The sequence below is a fragment of the Apostichopus japonicus genome, chromosome 7 (genome assembly GCF_037975245.1).
Source record: "Apostichopus japonicus isolate 1M-3 chromosome 7, ASM3797524v1, whole genome shotgun sequence".
In the NCBI taxonomy this organism is placed as follows: domain Eukaryota; kingdom Metazoa; phylum Echinodermata; class Holothuroidea; order Aspidochirotida; family Stichopodidae; genus Apostichopus; species Apostichopus japonicus.
In genome coordinates, this window is record NC_092567.1 from 6,939,583 (window position 1) to 6,964,218 (window position 24,636).

At 34.9% G+C, this 24,636-nt stretch overlaps 3 protein-coding genes across 25 annotated transcripts in view; 2 read left to right on the forward strand and 1 right to left on the reverse strand.

The window, feature by feature from the left end:
* Positions 1-24,636, reverse strand: part of LOC139970082 (uncharacterized) — an 892,672-nt gene that overhangs the window by 635,620 nt on the left and 232,416 nt on the right. The window lies entirely within an intron of this gene.
* The window catches only part of LOC139970035 (NLR family CARD domain-containing protein 4-like), a 545,770-nt gene that overhangs the window by 128,099 nt on the left and 393,035 nt on the right, over positions 1-24,636 (forward strand). The window lies entirely within an intron of this gene.
* Positions 1-24,636, forward strand: part of LOC139970054 (uncharacterized) — a 116,541-nt gene that overhangs the window by 74,184 nt on the left and 17,721 nt on the right. For all 3 annotated transcript variants that reach the window (XM_071975668.1, XM_071975669.1, XM_071975670.1), the window contains exons 6-8: positions 2,896-3,101; positions 8,712-8,788; positions 21,907-21,968. In XM_071975668.1, coding sequence (XP_071831769.1) covers positions 2,896-3,101; positions 8,712-8,788; positions 21,907-21,968 — 345 coding nt within the window. The remainder of the gene's footprint in view (positions 1-2,895; positions 3,102-8,711; positions 8,789-21,906; positions 21,969-24,636) is intronic.

Genomic DNA, 24,636 nt, shown 5'->3' on the forward strand with positions numbered 1-24,636 from the left:
CGATCCGTTAGCTGCCCTCATCGAAGCGAGCAACCAGTCGTGTGAGAACGCCCCCGCCTCAACGGTAGACTGCGGACCTATCGACCTTTCGTTTGGATCCAGTGATAGACGAGCGCCAACCCCCCTGACATCACCCATTGAGGATAGCTCTACACCTTCCCCAACCACTTCAACATCAACCCCTTCAACAGCATCGTCGGATTCAACTCTGGATGATAAAGAACTGACCCGTCTGCGGAACCTGATGGTTACTTCAAGGATTCCACTCATCATCAACGCGGAAGTAAAAAACCTTGGTCTTGGAGTTATTTACAGGAAGGAAAAACATACGGTCCAATACCCAGATGGTACAGTCCTTACCACGGAGAAGGAGGGATTCGAATTGCCCCCACAGACCAGCGAACTGTTGACTTACCGTTAATCCATAGAGATGCCCTCGATCAGGACTTTTGTGTTAAATAACGTGTTTCTTTATTATATATTTTTACTGTGGACATTTCACCTTATTATTATGGACATTTCACCTTTTGATGCGGACCTCCGGTTTCGTTATGATATCTTTTTACTTTGGAAATCTTGTGGACATTTCATATTTTGATGCGGACTTCCAATCAATTTATTTTGTGGTTTGGATCTCTGTGTTACATCAAGAGTGTTATGTTTTGATTCACTTGGATTGTTTTCATGTATTTATATCTATGTACGGCACCGTAAGTTGTTTTTACTTTTATTAGTTGTATCTGGAATGTGACCTCACATGAGTCCAAATTGCACTTTTCGCGCGAGCCGCGTTATTCCTTTAGGGTATGAACACGTGCATGTAAGGTCATATTACTCTTCTATTACTCTCGTATTGCGTAACTTTCTTCTTTCGCAGTCGAGCTAGGACATATTTTTTTAGTCGGTACAGATTGACATGCGATACGTTTTTATCTTAAAAGTTAGTTCTGAACCCATATTAAGAGTTAATATCAAATGTTATTGTGTGTATAGGCTCTCGTGCATGGCAGGCACTATTAGCTATACTTTGCTTTTATACGTATTCATGTATTTTGGATTTCTTTTTGTATTAGTATGTGTATGATTTTAGATTTGTGTCTAATTAGCGATCCTTATACTATTTTGTTTTCATAACTTGGGGACAAGTTAAGGACTGAGAAGGGGATAGTGTGATGCCGTTGGTCATCGTATATGTCGCCCTCTATTTGTCGTAGGCTACATTACGTAATAATTAGAGGTCACGTGATGTCTGCTCACCAGCTCAGCTGAAGCAGACCTCAAGAATTGTGACCAGTCTTCGCTCCCGATCTGAATCGTTCGGTTCGGTAGTAGCCCTGGCTCCGACCATTGTGGTCGTACTTGTATCTGTCTTGTATTCGTCTTTTATACACTTTTGTACGTATCGTTATAGGACTCTACTTCGGTATTGAGACCTCGTTTGTGACCATTATCGTTAAGTGCATGTTTTTCTACCTATTATTGAGGGCTTCGTGCCGATGTATTGTTTGTACCGTGGCTGGTTATAGTAATAGATTGCGAAATCTACACAGCGCTTGTTCTTTACTCGTTTATCTATGTGTTATATCTTTTGCATGTAATAGCGAGATTTAAGGCTCGTCGTTTACTAACATACAACCATCCAAGCCGCATTTGTTTCCATACCACCACCAGTCCTCAGCAGGGAATATTTGGACGCCCCAGAATCTTAGACTGAGTTAGCGTTACAATATGACAATGAAGACCCAACCAAACCGATGCAACTGAAAAGAAGGAATAAATAATTAGTATAATTAAACCCTCAAGGATATGATGTGTTTCCAGATAACAATATTATTTGTAAAATAAAATGTAAAAAGCGGATGGTACTATTTAATTGAAATAAACGATAAAGTATAGAAATTTAAGATTATAAGCAATACACAATTTAGTAATATCTACAAACACAAAGAAAGAAAAATGTTATATTTCGAAAAAATCCACTAGAAGTTATGTCACTATGAAGATACGTAACTTAGGAATGAATTTGATAACTAAACACAGATGGACATCACCTTTAAAAAAATCATCCTTTAAACAATTGGTATTAATTGGAAATAATTATAATTCAAGATAATAGTCGGATTTGGATCAATAATGAAATAATATGTATATTAAAATATGAGTTTAAGCCTCATCAATCTTCTCTTTTGAAACTTGAATTTGATCTACATCTGCTTCTCTAAATTGCATTTTATTATAAGAAACAACCTACTGTATTGATTTAAATATAATTCTTCCAAATCTCCTTAAACTTAATAAAAACCTGATATTAGTTAGAGTAGAAGATTCCTTTTCATGATTCCTATAACATTTAATTACATTTTCCTTCTGAAAGTTCTAAATAAAAATACAAATAAATTTGATTAATATTTTTCTTCAAAAGATAGATAATCTCAACTATTATTTACCCATTTCTTATAAAATTCTCAACCCGTCATTGAGATTTGTTTCATATTAACTAATAAATAAAAATATGTAGCCTCACATTCTTATTTCATTGAACCTTAGTAGCTATAACAACAATTAATAATTTAATTATAAAACAATAAAACTAACCCTTTAATCCTACATTACCACTTTATTTTTCTCTAATCTAATCTAATTATTCCTGCTTATATTTGTCTCCCCTTAAAATCAGCCCCTTATTTCCGTTCCAATAACTGATTCCTTCTTACAAATAAACACGACCTAAATGTCCTAGTTTATCGCTTTAACTTTCCTTTATTTTTATTTCGTTATTTGTATTATTTATAATATCATAATAATCATTCTAATCCTAACCAAATCTAATATATATATATATATATATATATATCTATCTACTCTATTATCAGTAACTCTATTCTTTCATTCTAGATTCCTATTTCCTGTGTGTGGCTAGATAAATGCTCTCCTAGAGTTGATGAGTCTGGTCTGAACCTTATTCTTCAGTCTGGTCTCTCTCTCTCTATCCTGAGTTCTCTCCAGAAGCTGTGGATCAGGGACGACAGGAAACTAACTAATGAAGAGTTGGCGGCCATCTTGTCTTACTCCTCACAGTGTACAAGCTTGAAGGAGCTGTGGTAAGTATTCCGGTGTAGATGTTAGAATCATCATAACAGTTAAACAGGGAATTAATTAAATTAATGAAAGTTATCAATATTAAGCTAACAATAGAGAATGTAAAGTCTGCTGTATGTTAATGTCAAGGATTGGATTTAATTAGTTTAGTTGAATTTATTTCTATAATGAGGTCATCGTGAAAGGAATTCTGTAGAATGGTATAATAAAAAAAACAAAATATAATGGATTAATAAAAAATATTTTAAAAGTGTGTTGGTAAAAGAGGGGTGGAGGCGTGGGTGGTGGTTGTTTAAAATGTGCTTTGTTTATTTTAATGTTAACATTTAACTAAGAATTAGGTTTGGAATGACAGGAATGTTTATTAGGATAAAATAAGAGATATATACACAAGGTAGTTGGATTTTAATAATTCTAGCGAGCAAAATTAATATTCTTAAGTAAAGTTTTCTAAGGAATAACTGTTACTTTTGACTGAAAGCTCCGAAATAGTTGATTTTCAATTATGTACAATTAATTTAAGAAACAAAAGAGATTGAAAATCATTATTAATTTTAAAGCAGTAAAATGATGGTGATAAAAATAGCAATAACTTATAACATTGAAGGCAAAACTATATATCTGATAAATTTCAGAGGTTCAAATTTAATCCGCTTAAACTACATAACTTTCTTCGTTATAGTTTGAAATACGATGTTATACAAAATAAGCTTAATTAATATTTATGCTTATTGTTTAACCTAATTTTAAACAATAATTACAAAATTAACCGCGAGCTTCAGCTTGGTATAATTGATAACTTTAAGCAAAAACTGTTTAATATTTCAATATTCCTCTTATTAATGTTACTTCATACTTAATTCGATCATTATGTTCCTGCTTGGTCGTTTCCAATGCAGTGTTATTTAATCCTCCAAGACCCCCAAAGTTGATCCTTTCCGTCCTTACCATTCACAACATAATCAGTGACATCTTCAACTTACAGCTGACGTGTTACTAAAAGTAAGAAAATCGCACCCGTCACCCCCCCCCCCCCCCCACCGCGCCTCACCCAAATCTCGAAAGAAAACACAAAAACTATTGAGTAGTTACATAAATGAAATATATGAGAACGAAAACTGCTTTACGTATGTTATTTGTGAAACACCGCCATTCTAGGAATAACTGTAACCGCGGAGAAAAAATATGACTGGAAATAATACACTTCGGGGGTTTTGTTTGGTCTGACCAAGGAGGTAAAATGGTCTGACTATAAACAATATGTAACAGAGAATGTTGATTCCCTATCTAGACTAAATACCTTACCCCAATCCCAGTGTGCTCTTGGGTAATTTTAGTCTCGCCCCTCTGCCCACTCCCCTTCAGACACCTTACCTGTACCCACCACCACCCCTTCCTTCGCCCCCTTCGCACATCATCTTTTTTAGGGAGCCCTTCAAATCAATTCCGTTTCTACCCGATAACATCATCACCGTTTTAGTACACACAGTAGGCCTACTCTACTTCTACAATAGTTTTCTGCACAGACGATTGATTCAAACAAATTATTTCTAAAGTAAAATAAGTTGGCAGTAGAGATGACACACCTGGATCTCCCGTAAATAACTAATTAGCATAATAATACATGACACGAGCCAGGGTCAAGCTAATGAATAGAAAGATAAACGAGACACGCGTCTAGTGTACACCTGGAATGTTGTAACTGCCATACAACGTAACCATGGAAACCGACGATAAGTAGGTCAGTCAGTGTCTAGCAGTGGCTGGGAATAATGCATCATTTTATTCAATACGGGTTAGGTATATATCTAACAGCGTATATATCTAACAGCCATTCAGTGATACTGTATGTCATATGCCATGATATTACGACGTGTTCTCATTAATATTCTTTGTTTATATATTTTAAATGAGTAAACTTGATTTCCTTGGTTGTTTAATACATCCCTCACTTGCGCCTCTCACTAATTTGATAGAAGGATTGTTTTATGTCCCTTTCCCCCCTTTTTTTTTCTGTATGTAATTCTCGTTTGTATATGGAAGTCTGCCTAATTAGCACATAATTAAATAGTCTTTAATGTAACTCACATATCTAATATGTGACTACAAACATTGCGGGTTCTTAATTGCCTAGTTTATGGAGAACAGTTTTGTTCTGTGAAATTGATTAAACAGTTAAACGGTGGAGATAAAATATTGCTCGTGTTTAGCAGGGAGAAAGATTCGTTTGATGAAATCTTTTATCTTTTTTTTAAATATCGAATTATATACTGCACTAGTTCTTTTTTATCTACACAGAACAGGCGAAAGTGATTAAATTATTCCATCGAAGTTTAAAATGTATAATGGTTAACGACAACTAGAGATCGATTTCAAATTTGCAACTTAACTGTTTTTAGCGAATTTAGAAAGGCTTAGAAGGCTGTCACCATCACCTTCAGACTTTCTTCCAAATGGTTTACATTATTGTTATAACACACGCTAACAAAATGAAGTACAGATTTCTTACCCGGTACACAATGAATGAACCTACAAGTTAACAATCAGAATAAATACTTATACAACTGCCAGGGTCATATCCAGGTCGTAAATATGGCCACGGTTCATTTAGTTTTGTTGCTGAGAAGGAAAAAAGAAGAAGCAATTATTCACTTGTTGAAATGAATTCATTGCGTCATAATTTGCGATGTTTCACATGAATCATAGTGGTATGCTGATTAAAACAGAAAATAAGTATATTGTGATAGTAACATGGTCGACAAGTAAAAAGAAAAAGAAAGGAAAATAAAACAGAAAAGAAACCGAAGGAGAGGTGTTATGTTCCTGGAAATACAGTTAGTAGAGATCTGTGGGTTATTGTATACTGTCGGTCACACATCCGGGGTTTTCCTTCCGTCAAATTGCAGCGAATAGAGTGAAAGCATGTAAAGTAATTGTGTCTAAATATCGCAAATCTACGCTTTCAGAACGCATGAAGAGAAACATGAATACTCTACGCATAGACCTCTAGGCATAAGAATGCAATATAATAGTAAAGTAGAGGAGCCCTAATGTAACAGAAGCTAAGCTATCTTCGTAGGTATTTTACAGATGTTGTATTTTTAATTGTTTGAGACACTACAGTAGGCCTACCTGCTTATTTATGATTCTGCGTTATGTTTTACTTTGTTTAACACTTAGTTTTGGTGGGAAAAAGTTTTAATTTCGTACTGCAAAGAATCATATCTTTCTAATGTGCAATTACGTAGCACCATGCATCTGCCTAACTGCCTAACCTTTGTTCATAGAAAGTATTGATGTTGCAGATCTGTACTTTGAAGACTTGAACAACAATCATAGGCCTACTGGCGAGTGAAATTTGGCGAGTAGATTTTTAGTCACGGTCGCCAAATAGCGATTACTTTCAAAAATAATTGTCGAGGCCTGAAAAACTTCACAACATGATTTCTCATGGTAGAAATCATGGATACTTTTCATACATGGTATATGGATTGCCATATTGAATACAAGAATCCTAAATGATTGTGAGGTCAAATCTGCTATAGGTCACCAGAGGTCAAACTCTGAAAAATCTTTTACATGATATGTAACGATGGAAATCGTGGATACCTCTAATACTTGGTGTGTGGATTCATAACATTGAGTACCCCTATTGTTTTTGTTGGAGGTGTGTATAGCCACGCACAGTATACTGACCTGTGTTTATCATGCTTAAGTGTAATTGTACCAGATAGTTCTGGTTATACTAACTACCAGAAGTCTACTGCATTGAAGTCATCGAAACCTCAATGCATTTTGCATTCTGGTTATCTTTAGAAAGGAGGGGTGGGGTGGGTTCCAAATATGACTTGCGTCCGTTGGGAGGGGTTGGAACGGGGAGAACCCTTTTATTAAAATATAACCTTTAATAAATTGTTTTCAATGCTGTATCAATATAAATTATGAGTTTAACAATTATTTCCAGTATATTGCCTACATGTGTACATTGAGTTGTTATGTCCGCTATAGCCCTTACATTATATATAACATTAATGATATATTCAATAGATAGATACAGAAAACTAACGATTGTAAAGAAAAAGTTTTACATTATATAAGAAGTAGCAGTATTTATGCGTTAATTATGCTAATTAGATACAAGGAACGTAACCTATATATTTTCTTTCTGTCCGGAGCATTATTTTACATAGAACTGGGCAATTCAGGTATAAGGTAGAATGATACTGAGCTAGACTTTAACATATTTATTGGATATTATGCACTATATGTTACCGGTTAATTCCAGATAATTTCATTTCATGCTCGATAAACTCGAGTGCCCTCTTGTTGTTGTGTGTTTTTAACATGTGCCTTCATGTCTAAAAATTTGCTATTTGTCTTCAAAATATTAATAATGATAAAATATGCATTTCAAAAGTACCGGTATAAAGTAAACTTTTGCTGAAAACTTTAGCCTACCCTCAATGGTTGTGCCTCCACCTTCCAATCAAACTTTTCTTTTGCGAATCAACGACAATGGCATTAGCGTATTTTTAACAAAGTATGACCAGGAAGTCTTAATAACTCCTGGGTATGAAGGGGTTGGATATTTTGAACACATGCAACTCTTCATTGAGAACATAGTTGGATAGAAAGATTCGATTGTGTAATGATTAAGGTCATTATTATCAACTCCACAAAAATGTTATAATTTTGTAGAATTTGATTTAGATCAATGACAAAAAACAATGCTTGCAATATGATAACATTATTGAAGGTTGATATTGAATAAATACTTAAATAACGTTGGTATATCATATAATAGTAACAATCCGAGATGACAACCCGAGATGACAAATTGTTGCGCCCAGTAAAGAATGTTGGTATGTCCTCGACCCTCCTATCCCTCTACCTTCTATTTCTCCTCCGTTTTAGTGTATGTTTTGTAGGTTTTTTATCCCGCCATTACATTGAAATATGTAATTTGTAGCATCTTAAACTCTTTTGAGATTAAGAAACAATTTGTTCAGCGTTAAGATTAATTATTTCTAGATTTCGTATCTTACCACTGAGCTCTAACAATCTCTGACATTTTAGTTCTCATTTAAAGCGAGGATTCATGAATACGAACTATATCATCAATACATTTGCCGAAAATAACATACGATATAAATCACGTGATCCGAGCGAAAAATGGCAAGCGGTTGTTACGGGGATTTACTTCGTTTACTCCGTTTGTTGTGTGCAATGTTGTATTTCTACATGTTTGAACAACGTTATCTTAATTGATAATGTAAACATATAAACAGTTTAGCCAATTCTGATAATGTGGACGGCTATACATTTCACAATATCAACCAAATACAATTTACATACAGCAGTTCCAACTATCATCATTGTTTTCTACGATACTATTTCCATTCTAGTTTATTTTTCGTAGAATCGTTTGAACACGAGACTTGTAATGATAATTAATTCTGATCATAATGATCAATCTGATGTGATTTATTTCCTTGTTATTTATTGTTTGCGTTTTTATCTTCATTGATTTAGTAAACAATTAACCTGACTAGGAGGACATTTCTCTACGTCTTCTACATCTTACACGATGATCACTCTACTTCTATCCATAGGTTTAGGCGGTACGATCTGCCAGGCACTATTCCGGTTGGATCCATTCCATCATCCTTGAAGTCAAGAAACGTGAAAGGTATTGTCACAATGGCGTCATAATGGACACACTTAAAATTTCTTACATTTTCCTCAAGGCTTGACCAACTATGTGAATGCCTGTTGACTTGTTGATTGTTGTTGATTCAAAAACAATAGAGTAATGAATCAGCAACACATGATTACCATTTTATATGAAGGAGACACCTAAAACTAAGTCTTGTGATAAAAAACAACGAACTAAATAATAAAAATGTAACAACACTTAATATTGCTAAGCTTGGTTGATTTAAGAGATAAGTCATGTTCTTTTCATTTCGCTCCTTTGAGATCACTGCACTGTAAGTATTTTGTGAGTAGCCATCATATCAATTGATGCTTTAAATCTCTTTCCTAAATTGTAGTTGGTTCACACACCTTGGGCAACTTAATTACACTGCGACAGTTATCGTGTAAGGTTTTGAAGTAATGTTGTGCATCTCGGAGTCTGTCAACTCCCCACTCCTCCCCCTCCTCCCCCTCCTCCACCCCCCCCCGTTAAACACACACACTTAAACACATCCACACCACCGCTTAAACCATTCTTTCCATCTGAATTGTAGCATAAAGCCGCGAAGCTTAACTTAATTATTTTCCAAGTTTTGCAAACGAAGTTTTTTGTTTCTCTGAAATTGCTGCGAAGTGTACAGTATTAAGAAATAAACGAAAACAAAACAGAGACCACCAACGTATGGGAACTGTTGGTGCTAGATGTATCGTACTCGAAATATACGAATAGGTAACATTAGCATAAAGACTTTATAAAGGCAAAGATAAGACACTTGTTCAGCAGTTTTGTACCAGAACAGAGGGTCGTCAAAGCCGACATCATATATAAGGAGGATGGATGAGGGGGAGGGGGGGGGGGGTCTGTGGTCTGTCTCCAGAAAAATGGCAAGTTTAGATTTCAAATGATACATTCTGAGTCATAGTTTGACTTATATGACTTGACTTATGTGCAATATCTAAGTATAAACGCAACATTGTGTTTTAACTATTCTAAGTTAGCTTGAAATGCGTGGTGGTGGTGGTGTTGGGGTGGGGTCTAGGTGGTGGGGAGACACCCCATCACCCGAAAAGAGCACAATCTACATGTATTGGCGAACATTAACATCCATGCATTATTTGTCTTGAAAAAATATTAGTAGAAATAAAATGTAGGTAATGATATGAGGGAAAGCATATATAACTATATGTGAATTTAAAACCATATTTGTTATTTTTAATTAATACACTTACGAAAGTAAGAGTTATAATACAAAAACGAAGAAAAGAAAGAAAACAGAATCGGTATGTCTGTCATTTCCTCATATTCGGATAATATTTGGATAATAAATGAAGCAGCATAAATAAAAAGTAGTGGTATCATACACTTAGTGCAACTTAATGACACCGCGACAATGGTTGTGTTAAGGCTTTGAAGTAATGTTGTGCCCCTAGGGGTCTTTCAACCCCCCGCCTTCCTCCCCCCCCCCCCGTTAAACACACACATTTAAACACATCCACACCTGTGGTCTTTCCCCGGTAAAATGAAAATATGATGTGACTTATGTCCACTATCTAAGTATAAACGCAACTTTGTGTTTTAACTATTCTAAGTTAGTTTGAAATGCGTGGTGGTGGGGTTGTTCGGGTGGTGGGGAGACACCCCATCACCACCTTGATCGGTGCTTAAAAAGAGTACAATATACATGTATTGGCAAACATTACCATCCATGCATGATTTGCCTTGACAAAATAATAGTAAAAGTACAATTTGGGTAATGATATGAGGGAAAGCATGTACAACTATATGTGAATTTAAAACCAAAATTTTCATTTATACACTTACAAAAGTAAGAGTTATAATACATAAACGAAACAAAAAACAGAATTGGTCTGTTTTTACTCCCTTACGTCTACATTTCCCCAGATTTGGATAATACTTGGCTAATAAAATGAAGCAGCCCCCCCCCCCCTAACCGGGGCCTCACACTACTGTCCGCTGAAAATTGAGTTCTTCTCTAAGAACAAGGGATATCACCAAATGCAAATACTTCAGGGGGCTTCCCCTCGTGGAACCAGCCAGGGCTTGAAATATATTCAATAGAAAGCTCCGCGATCCCGCTTGAGCTCTCAGAAACGTTCTGTACAATTTTGAGGTTTAGCTTCTTCCAGACAACCTTATCTAAAAATTCTGCAGCTCCCGGGGACTTCGCATCACACCCTTTAATAACATTAAACTATCAAAGAAAAATATCTAATTTACATTTTTGGTCTGTAAATCTGCATACAAAGCGAAATGTGCATGAAACAGGCTTTATGCTATGTGATGAGTACTAGTTTAATTTTCAAGCCATCAATATACATATTGTGTATCGATTCGGTACAGTTTTACATCGCTAATTTATACTTAATGAGGTAACGATGTATACTTTGTTCCATTAACGCGTGTTATCTTTCGAGGTTTTAACTTAATATTTTTGTTTGATTTTCGCTGAGATGCTAAACTGTCATAAAGAAAAATTAAATATTGGAGTAACCACTAATCTTGTAAGTAGTAGAGAGGGATTCAGATACAATTCAAGTAGTATTATTCATAGGTCAACACGTAAATACAAGAAAAGATCAGTAATTTTTTTAATGAATGTTTCAACTGTATGGTCCACCATCTTGTCTACAGACGTCTACAAAAATTGTATAGACGTTATAGGATTCATTGTAGTCGTTTAAGCGAGTCATAACTAACTGAATGCATTACTAGGAAGAAACGGATACAGGCGAGTGGTCGAGTGCAGGAGGGAGGGTATAAATATTTGGCGCCGCGCTTCTTGCTCGTGTGCTATTTACTCGTTGGTTGGTTGTTATGGTATCTCTTTTTTTGGGGGGAGGGGGTTGGGGGGGTGATTTTACTAAGGAGCTGAAGTATATGTGCATCTTACTGTAATGTTATCTACGTCACTAGCCAAACACAATGTAAAATGTACATAAATGGCAGATCACTTATGCCACCTTACATTACATCTCCGAAATACCCGTCTTCAAGCGATACTCCTGTTGTTATGAACAACTGAATTTTCATCTTTTGTTGTATAATAAATATGCAAATGGACATGAAAAAAAGAAAACACCTCGCCAAAAAATACTTGCGACTGTTTTTGTTACTAATCCAAGGTTTGCGTTAGCCGCGGGATTGCGAGATTCCTACGTGTTGATTTCAAATCCCGTATGTCCAAACTTGCCAAGACGGGATTTCCCGTAATAAATTTCAGCTCTCAACTTGAATTAAACATACATTATGGAATTTATGGTTGTGACCGTGTAGCGATTCATCGCTAAACGGTCGCATTTGGAATAAACGTTTAGTAAAAGCCGTGATTATTTTTTTTTCCGTTATTCCGTCTATAATTCATCATATATACTGTAAATAAAGAGTGTTTAGATTTGAACGCTTAACTAAACACTTTTTTTGTAACAGATCTGGAACGCATTTAGGCGTTTATTCATAAACACTTCTAAACACTTATACACGTTTATAACTAAACACTTTTTGTAACAGATCTGGAACACTTCTTAGCGTTTATTGTGAACCTAAACACTTAAAAGTGTTTAAAAGAAAACACAATGACACGTTTATATTCTGTACCAGCCTTTAGACACTTTATTAAAACTTGATTACGACTGTTTCTTGTATACATGAAAGGTGTCAAATCAGAAGTGCCTACACTACATAAACAATGAAAACAAATACCATGAAATTAACAAATTCTAGTATGTTAGCCTCGATTCCATCAAAAGAGAGACATAAATGTGCTGTAAAATATTATGTACAAGTGAAGGGATAAACAGGCCCTTGCTGAATTTCCTAAAACTGAATCATTTTTGTGACCTTGAAAATAGAACATATGTTAAATGTTCTCCCTCTATAAGACATTACAAAAGAGAGAGGAAAAATCCAAGAAAAATTTGACTGTTATTGTTCCATGGATTTTTGAACATGTTATATGATAAGAAAAAACATAATAATACATGAGCAACACATACTCATATAAACTGTACTTTTTACCCTGCCTATATAATACATTTTTGAAAAAAAAAATGTTCAAATCTTGAAATAAAAGGTAATTAATATTCAAAGTCCTACGTCAAGAATTGTCATTAATTTTTGACTATAACATCACAGGATTGAATAAAAAGTAGTGTACTAGTGTCTTTTAAGAACACTTTTTCATCTTTTTAAACAGATAATGGTATCAAAGTATTTGGTTTCTAAAATTGTCCTTTATCATATAAATTTTGCAAAAATCCATGGTACTATTCCTTTAAAACCGAACCCATTCTTTGCGTTCAAAAATCACGGCAGTGAAAATTGCATTTTTATTTCATTATCAATTTTGTGACAATCATGTTGAGTCAGTATCAACGTGCCTTAAACAACCTGTTTTTACCTCATTATTTACAGTTCTGATTGATTATGTAATAGACGTTGGAATAAATGTTTCAATTAACACAAACAATGGTAAAATGGTAACAAGGCAAGAAGACTAATTCTAAAATATATCAACTGAAGTTGTCTTTAGGCTTCAGCTGAATCAGAAGATTTTTGCTCATTCTTGCAGATAAATAAATGAGCAATGTGAAGTTAAAACTATAGAACATGAATAAAATAATAAATTTATGAATACATGAAGGCAGAGTTGCATAGCACCATCAGTTTTAATAATCAAGGGGCAAGAATTTTTTTTTTACACTATTTAATTAACTATCGCCTACATCTGTAGGTCAACTCTTATGTATAGAAGTTATCTTGAACGTCAGCTGAAAAAGAAAATACTGACTCATACTATGCAGATGTATAAATGAGCAGCACTGTTCAAGTTAAAATATGAATAAAATAATAAAATATTGAATCTCTGAAAACTCTCTGAAGTCAGGGGTGCATAGCACCAGCAGTTTTAATAATTTAGGGGCAAGAAAACAATTTTACACTATATCATTAACTATCACATGCATCTGTAAGTTGACTCTTATGTACAGAAGTTACCATGGGCTTCAGATGAATAAGAAAATTCGGGCTCGTTGTTTGCATATAAATACAAAAGTTTAAATATAAATAAAATAAAATAATAAAATATTGAATCTCTGAAAACCCTCTAAAGAGTTAGTTGTAGTAATTTAGAGACAAGAAAACAATTTTACACTGTTACAAAACTATTGCATACAACTGTAACAATAGGTTGACTCCTATGTACTGAAATTGTCCTTGGCTTCAGCTGAATAAGAAAATACCTACTCCTTGCAAATAAATAAGTGAGCAACTCTGTTCGAGTTAGAATATGAATAAAATAGAATAAGATATTGAACCTCTGAAAACTCTAAGAAAGCAGAATTGCGTTAGCACCATCACATCAAGGTTTTTAGTGAATTCAAGATTTCAGTTGAAAAAATATACTTCAGTCTTTCTTCAAACATAAATAAAACAGATCAGACCGTCTGCTTTTGTGATAGAAAATATTAATACTGAATTGCATAGCATCATTAAGATAAAGCAAGGTTGACACTCAGAATCTAGTTCCCTTAAATGTTTACATTTAAACAAAGTTTGCTATATACAACTTCATGTGCTTCGGAGACTACTAAATATTTTGTAGGTAAATTTTTACACAGACGACAATTGGCAAATAGGAACCGGAAAGTACTGGGAAACAAAATAAGGCCTGTTTTGGTTGAAAATCAAGATTCAGTTAAAATGTTTGCCAAGCTGTCACAACATGACGATTATCCTGAAACTTGATTACACACAACTTGAGTTTTTTATACAATTTAAAGTTAAGTACTGCCCCTGGAATGCAGGTAGAAATATGCTAAACGTCGTGTCTTAAATGCTAATGTACACTGGCATTTCTGTAAGATGTTGTTGCTGTTGTTGTTTTACCTCCCTTTATTTAACGTCTAAGGTTATATAGAGATGAGACGAACATTTAGACAATGACACGATATGATACACATAAATGAGACGGATGAAGTGGGAGGAAACCGGAGTACCCGCAGAAAACCCACGACGTCAGGCGGGACTCGAACCCACGCACATGTGAAACACACAGTGGTGCACAGTCTGCGGCTTTAACCACTAGGCTACCTGACGAATTGACCTCAAGAATAAATTTCCTTAAATAGTACTCCTAAATGCCGAAGTATTAATAATTTGTGATATAGAAATTATTGTTGCAGACCTAATTCTCAGGATGCTTTTGAATTACTGACAGGCATAGTCCCATGGATTTTTGAAAATGTTAATATGGTAGAGGTCAAATAACCACTTTGATACAATGTTCCGTTTAAGAGAGATGATTTTTTAAAGATTAAAAAAATATGTATTCAAAAGACACTAGTACAGTAATTTCTTTTCAATCATGTGATGTCATAGTGACAAATCAATGACAATTGGACAATATATCTTAATAGATTACATAAAAACTTTGATTGAATTTGTCACTGTGATGGCACATTTGACCTTTGACCCGCTTTATGCAGGCCATTCTCTTGGTGCTTCCCCTTGAACAACGTATGATATCAATATGATTTTTTTCACCAATTTGTATTATGAATTTTTCTATCATACAAAATTTTTCAAAAAATCCATGGGATTATTCCTTCAAAACAATTTTTTTACAAAGTTTGAACATACGTTACGTGTGAAGATATAACATAAGAAAACTACACAATCCAACCTACCTACCTCTACAATTTGACACTACATAGAAACAACCAAGATGAAAACTTATTGTTTAAGTGCCATCTTTAGTTTTTGTGAGGAAAACAAATACTTCTTGCTTTTTAGCCCGTCATAAGGTACTGTTTTCACAAAATAAGTTTGAAATATCCCAAGCACTTGGGAGAAAATACGGGGGTAGTCTAAATCTAGAACGTAGTATGCCGCAAGAAGTTGCAGCAGAGCTACTGCAAAATCATTAGACTTACAGTCCATTACCACGTTATCTCCTACCACATATGTTCCCTTGATTATATCATTGCACTTTACACAAACGATATGTGGAGGAGATCTTTCAGGAGTTGCCAAAGCTGCAGTTACTTCAGAATCAGATACATCCTGAAACAAACAAGACAAAAATAACGTATCAGTTCAGGTGCAAATTTTAATTAATAACAAAACAACGAGGGGAAGATAAGGGTGGGAGAGTTTTTGTTGTAAACTATAGTGTAAACATGCATTGAGGTTCCAGTGCCATTCATTGTGGTCTTTGAAAAGCAATAATGCTTATAGAACTATTGACAGCTAGCAGATTAAGATATGTGAAATAGCATGGAATTCTGAGTAGAACAGTTATCAAATTCCACGTTTTCAAGTTATGGCCAAATGACAAAATGTTGGCAAATTCCTGTGATATAGTAAGAGGGACATATTTTGACTGGATGGATGCATTATGACTTTTTAAGGGTTGGACCAAGTTTAAAAAACAGTATGCCCAAAGCCACTGCCATATTTCAAATAACTGACAGTTGAATAAAAAACAAAGGTTTTGCATAAGGAAATGACAATTCAAGTGATGCTGCCTCTATGTCCTTAGTCATTTAATGACTGGAAAAGTGATGACAATGTTATAAATACCAGTCACTACACCAATCACTTTTGTGGAAACCTATTCAATATTCAAAATGATATATTTCTATACAGAAAAATGTTTCATGTGTTGACTAAGTCAAAGGTTTTGTGAAAAACATTTTTTTGAATGGAAAGAAAACCATTCATAAGTGTCATTATGAAAGCAAATCAAGATTGAATTTAATATATATATTGGCATTTCCCTTTCATTCATGATGACAGCATTGATTAAAGTGTACCAGGGTGGAGACCCCCCAAGTCTTTCTCTTTCCCGCAAGTCTGCTGTACAATTTTTTAAGCTGTTTGCAACCACTATCACACATACACCCATGATACATGACAAAGTTACTGCACTGGTTCTTAAAGCTGATTTGACTGATTGAAGTTTCAGCTCTATGTTAATTTATGAAAGCTTGTCATGTACGACAGGTCAGATCACTCAAAATCTTTGTACTGTATGAAATCACAGGTCTGCTGCAAAACTAGTAGATTCTTCTGTTGGACATTGCAATGGGTAAACAGCATCCATTTTGATGGGATTATTGAAATTTTAAAGCCTTTTAGCTTAGGTTGTACAGTACATACACGTCCATAATGGCATAACATGTTTTCTCACCTGTTTAACTATTACCACAGGAGATGTCTTTCGTCCCTTTTCTCTCTCAAAGGCGGTCTCTGTTTCAATGAACTGAATAACTTTCAGCATCCTTTCCGGCTCCTAACAAAGGAAATATGAAAACATTTTAGGTATTTTGGTATGAACAATTTTAATATTTCTATTTTGGTAAACCAACATATCAATTTTAAAGAGGCTGACTCCTCTCAAGTTGTATGAATGCTTGCGCGACACATGAACCATAAATGCTCCCCAGCTCTTAGTCGAATAAGAACATTCTCCAACGCTGCAGAACACAATGAAATTTGGATCATGCTTGTGTAATCGAACAGTGTGTTGTACCCATCTGTGCTTGTTGTTTGAAGAATAAAACACATGGAGCATTTGTATGAGGCCATGGCTATTTTGGATTAATTTTTTTTTTCAGCCACACAGAATTTGGAGAAAGAAATTACGACGCTTTGGTAGGGCCTAGCTAGGCCTACTGTATTTGTTCATCACAATATTACTAGCTAGGACTCGGGAGTAGGTCTAGCCTACAGCAGGTAAAAATAATCCTGCAAAAATTAAATTGCAATATTTCAAATTTGAAATTGAAGTATCTTTTTTCAATCACCTTCAGAAAACATGAAAACATTCTGAACTTCTCAATGCACTTCCAAGTAAGGCCTAGTGTTAGGCTAACCAGGCTGTATTGCGTGTGTTGTGAGCAAGAATGCTTTACAACTTCAGGACTTAATAAACTGTTAGGGCTAGGACCCTAGTTCAAAAAGTGGGCACTGTGTACAGTGTTGCATTTAGTACAGTGTTACAGTTATTTGTTAAGGTACACAACAAACCAAATTGTGTTGTAACTTTTCATTATTTTTAGGCCCCTAGGGCCAAGGCCTAAAATTAACTTCGTAAGGTCAATGTTCAAGCATTTAACATCTTTGATGTTTGTGGTCACCGCTAATCATTGTAAAACAATTATTATTCTTCAGACAGTGGAAACCTTGCAGAGTACTATTACTAACAGGCTAGGTCTAACGTTAACCTATTACATGACTCCCAGGCCTAAACGAACTAACGTTAGAAATTTTACAATTAATTTTTTGGCATATGAACGTCACATATTATCAATGAAGTCGTATTTTCTTTTTTCAGGTATTAACAGAAATATGAATTGAACTAGATATGTATACCATTTCACACAGCAAACGATTTTGATGGATTTCTGGATTTGTATTTGCGGAATGAACTGAAGCCTAAGATGTTGATGCCAGATTCTGTTTCAAGATGGCGTTCCCGCGTAATTTGCGCATAATACACTGTGCCAGATAAAGTCGATCGCGTAATTGATTGTAACATTTTAAACACTTATCGGACATTTTAGCGCCTGGACATACACATAAAATCTTATATATTTTTTTCTATTTAAAATACAATTTAAACAATCGTTTAAGTGAGAAAAAATGTCAGTTTAGAGTGAGAGGTCAACAGGTCAATCGCAATTGTAATAAACGCTAGTGTTTAATATCTCAGAAGCGTGAATAAACATTCCGTTTATCATTTCTGTATGGTACTGAAAACTTTGATATTTATCATCCCACATGCCGGTATTCACCTGTAAATATGTGTTTAGACTAAATTTTGGTTGAATAAATACGCTATGAATGACTGCTTTAAAGTTACCATGATAACTTTTTCACAAACTGTCATTTTTCATTATCGTTGGTAAACAGAAGTATTTCGCTACAAATCTTAGTTTATTAGCACGACTTACATGTTCCAACATCAAACAAATACAGAAATTGCAAACTTATTTACTAAATAAATATTCTTTACCCATCAGAAAATTAATGACATAACTAAACACTATATGTTTAGGTTCAATAAACCGTAGTGTTTAGTTTTTACACGTCGTCTCTACAATGAAGTAAACGCTATACGTTTAGTTAGAATCGGTGGTGTTCAGTTTTAAACGGCAGGTGTTCGTTTATAAACGGTTGATGTTTAATGTGACGCGTCACACTAAACGCGTCACATGAAAAGTTTTTACAGTGTATTATAACATCCCGGAAATCTCCTTGCCAGTCTTTCCTTCTATTACTAAATGAATGAAAAAATATAGCAATTTTGAGAATTCCAATATTTACGCATGCACGAACGTATACAATAGCTACCGCTATGAGAGGAAAGCACTTGGTATGGACGGGAACAGGACACTTCGCCCAACAACCATTTCGCCCAACTGCCATTTCGCCCAACTGCCATTTCGCCCAACCTTACCATTTCGCCCAACCAGCCTGGTCATTTCGCCCAACCAGCCTGGTCATTTCTCCCAACAAGCCTGGTCATATCGCCCAACCAGCCTGGTCATTTCGCCCAACCAGCCTGGTCATTTCGCCCAACCTTGGTTAAATATGATACTTCAAAAGGAAACGTTCGGGAATTGTTAACGTTACAGGATACGAACCGAATATTAAGGAAACTTGAAGATCGATCAGTGTGTTAGGGGTTAGGTTTGATAGTAAACGTTCGAATATTAAGGAATATTAAGGAAACTTGAAGTCCTTTACTTTGTATAACTTTAGTAAGGAAACGTTCGGGAATTTTTGGCCATACAGGATACGAACCGAGTATTAAAGAAACTTGAAGTTGTGGTTAAATTGATTTCATGTGATTACACATGTGGTTACATTGATAAAGTGGTTACATTGATTAAAAATAGAACTTCAATATTACGGACGGGTTTTATATATATATATATTTTTTTTTTCAATTTAATAAGGAAACGTTCGGGAATTGTTATTCAGTAGGATGGATCAGTGTTTTAGGGGTTAGGTTTGATAGGTTTTTATGAAGACCGTCTCCCCTGTGTTTGTATAATAATATAACTTCCATTGTAGGCGTAAACGCCTAAAGTAGTGTAATCCTCCCATTATACCCGAAATAACTGCTCAGACTCCGATATCGAGCGGACCTCACTTTTTTATTTACCTATTACGAAGTAACATAACCAAAAATAAATCAAATTGAACTAATGGAATAGAAAAAGTAATATTATTCTGACTGAATATTAGTAAAAATAAGGTTGGGCGAAATGACCAACACGGTTGGGCGAAATGACCATGCTGGTTGGGCGAAATGACTATGATGGTTGGGCGAAATGACCATGCTGGTTGGGCGAAATGGCCAGGCTGGTTGGGCGAAATGACCAGGCTGGTTGGGCGAAATGGCAGTTGGGCGAAATGGTTGTTGGGCGAAGTGACTAGAAAGCGTATGGACTACCAGAGAAATCACAACCGAGGACCTGGAATTCTTTTGTTCAAGTCCTCGGTCAGATAGATAAACAAACGCACACACACGCACACACACACAAAAGGGTAGCCTTGTTAACAACTTTCAATAACCTGAAAATCGGCAAACGTTTGGAAGGTATGTGCTATGTTTTGAAGAGGTAATATAGTATCATACGTACACAGTTGCTGTTGAGATGGATTAAAGATTTCACTTTCACTTTTGAGTAGTTTTGAACGGTATAATATTTTCGTTTTCTGTGTTGAGTGATTTTATCCACACAGGAAAAAGAACCATTACGAATGGCTAAAACTAGAAATAGTAAGCAATTCAGCCATCTACATTTAAACAAAAGTTATTTCATTAAATTAATCTTCCGTATTCGCGTGTTTTGATTAATCAAAGCGTGAAATCATGAAAGCAATCGCGTAGCAATTACGCGCGCCCCTCTCAGAAAACGGGTACCCGTTTTGTGTGTTTTCGATTCGGGTACTCGAATGCTAAGTCGGGTACCCTTGGTATTCGGGTACCCGACTCAGACCTAGACTGTTTTTACTCATTAAATAAAAGTAATGCTCAAGAGAAATTTGTTATCCTCCGCTTGGATCAAGTAAATTATCATAGATGCAACTATGTTGCAGGCTATGGTAGTCTCTGATGAAAAAGGAATCACCATGGTTATTCAAAATATTTACGTATTTCCTGAGTTTATGGAAATGAGCATTTGTCATATCGTCACAAGTATTGTAACTGAATCATAACCGTAAAACTAGGGACGAGCAGTTAGTTACAGATGATTTGTCTAGTCTTGTAGCTCTATAATTTAACTCAATTAAGTAATTACAAACACATTTAGTCGTTTTCTATCATCAATATTTAAATTATTAGTTTTCATGGTATTTGATGGCATCACTAATGTGTTGTAATATAAAGCTGAATATCTTACGAATATCACGAGCAATCAAATGTTTTATTTCTCTGTACAATAACACATCTTTACTAAGATTCTACGTAAATTCATTATTTCAATTAATTAAGAGTAATGTAAATACATACAAACCTCTCTATCTCTATCCCTCAACATAATTTCTCAGACTCGTACACAGTGTACGCTCTTTAATTGTTCTGTGTTTAAAGGACACATCGAGAATCTCATTGTTAACGGTGGAGTGACGTCACTGCTGATGGTGTCATCATTGATCAATCTCAAAAGTAGTTAGTGTAAACAACACGTTTGCCCGATCAATTAAATGCTTTACTATTTTTGACAGACGTGTGTATAATAGCTACTAACGTATCTCGTAATAACAGCTTAGAGAGAGATTCGGAGACGATGAAGTCGAAGTCCAAGTCAGCTTGCGCATTATTTAGAATATTCTAAACCGTCGATATAAGGTTTGTAGACTGATCAGCTATATTACTGATATGATAATGATATCAAACTAATAAGATCAAAATTAAAGAATCAACTAGATTAATTACTCAGATAATATAATAGATAATATCATCGAGAACCAACATAAATCTCTTGAATATAATGTTTATGATTTCATTCAAGATCAACAAAGATTAAGTATGCACTTAACATTTACATATCTCTCTTTTATGTTTTCATCAGTTTGGAATCGTACCGGCATTTACGAGTATCGTCGTCTGAATCTACAAACCGGTCAATGGCAGGTAAAGAGATTGTTCACCTTTTATTCAGCTATTGCTAGTAATGCAAGGCTGGTCAGCTTGTTTGCGTTATGCTGCCCTAGCACCGTTTTCAGTAAGTGTAAATACATCAATACAGTGAAACATCTGTGACGTTTACGTGTTGCTAGTAATATTACAAATTCTGACGTAAAGAAAGAATTTTCAGATACCTTCCCGCTCCTACTTCCATGGGGTGGGGGGGGGGTGGAGAGAGCGGGTGGAATATTGCGTGCGAACATGGTCTAAATGAATCTCATTAGTTCTATATTATGTACAATTTCCATATACTGTAGCTATAGCTAAAATATTGACTTTTGGAAATTTTTAATATATATTGTACAATCGTTTTGACACATGCCGTTTTATTATAATTCGAGGTTGTGAATTTGTGTCCAATAAACTTCACGTTTATTCTGAGATGAAACCGTAGAATGTTAAAAATCATATTGAACAGGTCTGTTCTTGTAATTTATGTATAATTGTTCATCATAACACATAACAACAGTCGTAACAGTCCGTTTAACTGACCATGTATCTTACTGTAGCAGCTCCCTGGTTTAAACTGGTCATGTTTAGGTCTTTATTTGTTTCTGATGGTGTGAGACGTGGGTCTTCCATGCATCAATTTAACACTAACAGCTATATTACTTCAAATTGTTGGTCTTGATTCAAGTAATTACTAATCAAATTAAATTTAACCATTTCTATGGTACTTTGCGAATTGGTCAAATGTATAGGATGGTGATGGGGAAAATTTGGAAGTTAGTAACAGGAACAAATGTATGTGGAATGTGACTCTAAAAACTTATTTTAAGTTGATTTCTATACTTTCGTAGTGTTTAACTCAAATAATGTTGAGAATTAAGTTAATGCGTAAACGTTTTAATAAAATTAAATAAGCTACATGCTACGTAATAGGTTATAACGTTGACCAATCCATATAATATTCACACGTAACTGGATAGCCCTGCAACTAATTAAGAGATCTAAATATGTTGTTCCGATCACATGACTGTTACTTATGCTAGTGAGGTATTTATCGTTTAATCAGATTCAGACAATATTTTGCCCCACAAATTTATTGTCATGTTTTATTTGTTTGTTTCCAAACCTTTAATATCTCTGACTACTCTCATCTTTCCTGGTGTGATTTTGGTGAAATAAAGTAAAATTATGTTTTCAAGGTCCTTATCTTTCCTTTGAGGGCCAAGTTTGTTACCAGCAGATTGAATAATTTGCCAGCATAATTTGTCATCAGCTAATTGTTTCCTTTATTTTGATAATTATCTTCAAGTGTTAAGGATAGTTTATTGCCAAACCCAGACATTCCAGCCTCATTAATTACGTATTGTTAGTGCCTAGGATTGGGTGGAGAGTTGAGGGCGCAAATTAATAGAGGAACAACTCACGTTAACTCCTGTACCATGTTTATTCCAAACGTAGAAACAAAGTTATAAAAATCTGGAAGTGAACAGAAATACATATCTTTAAACTACATTTTTGAGATAAAAGTCTGTAAGTAAATCACGAGCATTGGTATGAAATTTAACAGCTAAGCATATCATTTCAACATACAGTAGAACACTAGTAGCGTGTATGACTCTGAAACAACTTCATTGACATAACCGACGCTGCTTAACGTTTCCAATATACCACTATACATCCTCGTGAAGCATTGGTATTATTCTTCTGAACCAAAACTTAGCTGTAGTAAAAATCAATGACATTAACAAATATCTTAATCAAATAATATCTTCACCTGAACGAATGTACTGAACATATCCAGCTTTTACGTCACCATCTCGATGTACATTAAATATGAAAACTTATAATGTTGTCAATCATGTTGCACCCTTCTTGTTTATGTTCAATTAAATTTGGGCCAAATGTTCATCATAGGCTCATAGCACATACAACAGTCGTAAGAACAGTCCGTTTGGCCGACCCTTTAGCTTACTGTGTAGCTGCCCTAGCATATTTGTCTTTGTAGCAGGCTCCTTGGTTCTCACTGGTTATGTTCATTGTCTTCGTGTTCTCTGGTGTTAGGAGAAGTTGGTTTTCCATTAAATAAAGCTGTTAATACATAATAGGTTGTAAATTGACTAGACCGTGAAATATTTGCAGAATTATTGGATACCCTGCAACTAACTAAGATATCTAGATATGTTGTCACAATCATGTAACTGCTCATGGTTACTGAATTATTTGTCATTAATCCAGATTTAGACAATTTGTGTCCCATCAATTTAATCTTTCCAGGTGGACTGAAGTAACATTATGTGTTCAAGTCTTTCTCATTCCTTTAACGGTCAAGTTTGTTACCAGCAGATTGTAGCAAAAGCAACACAAAGTACAGAAAGTAAACTGTTGCTACTCTTTCATCTTAGTTCAAGTTTACTCAATTATTAACTCAAATTTATCAAGGTAAATGTTCCTGCGACGGTTCCACGTATACACTCATGTGTATAGGACATTAAATACCTGTAGTTTCTAGGTCAGAAATGAGAATGAACTGGTAGTGTATAGCCCACCACAATATAACATCTAAGGAAGTTGTTACAGATGGTGACCGATGCGAAGCAGCGCGAGTCAAAATTTTTGTACTTTGCATGGTAATAAAATCATACCAGAAACTGGTTTTTATCGCCAT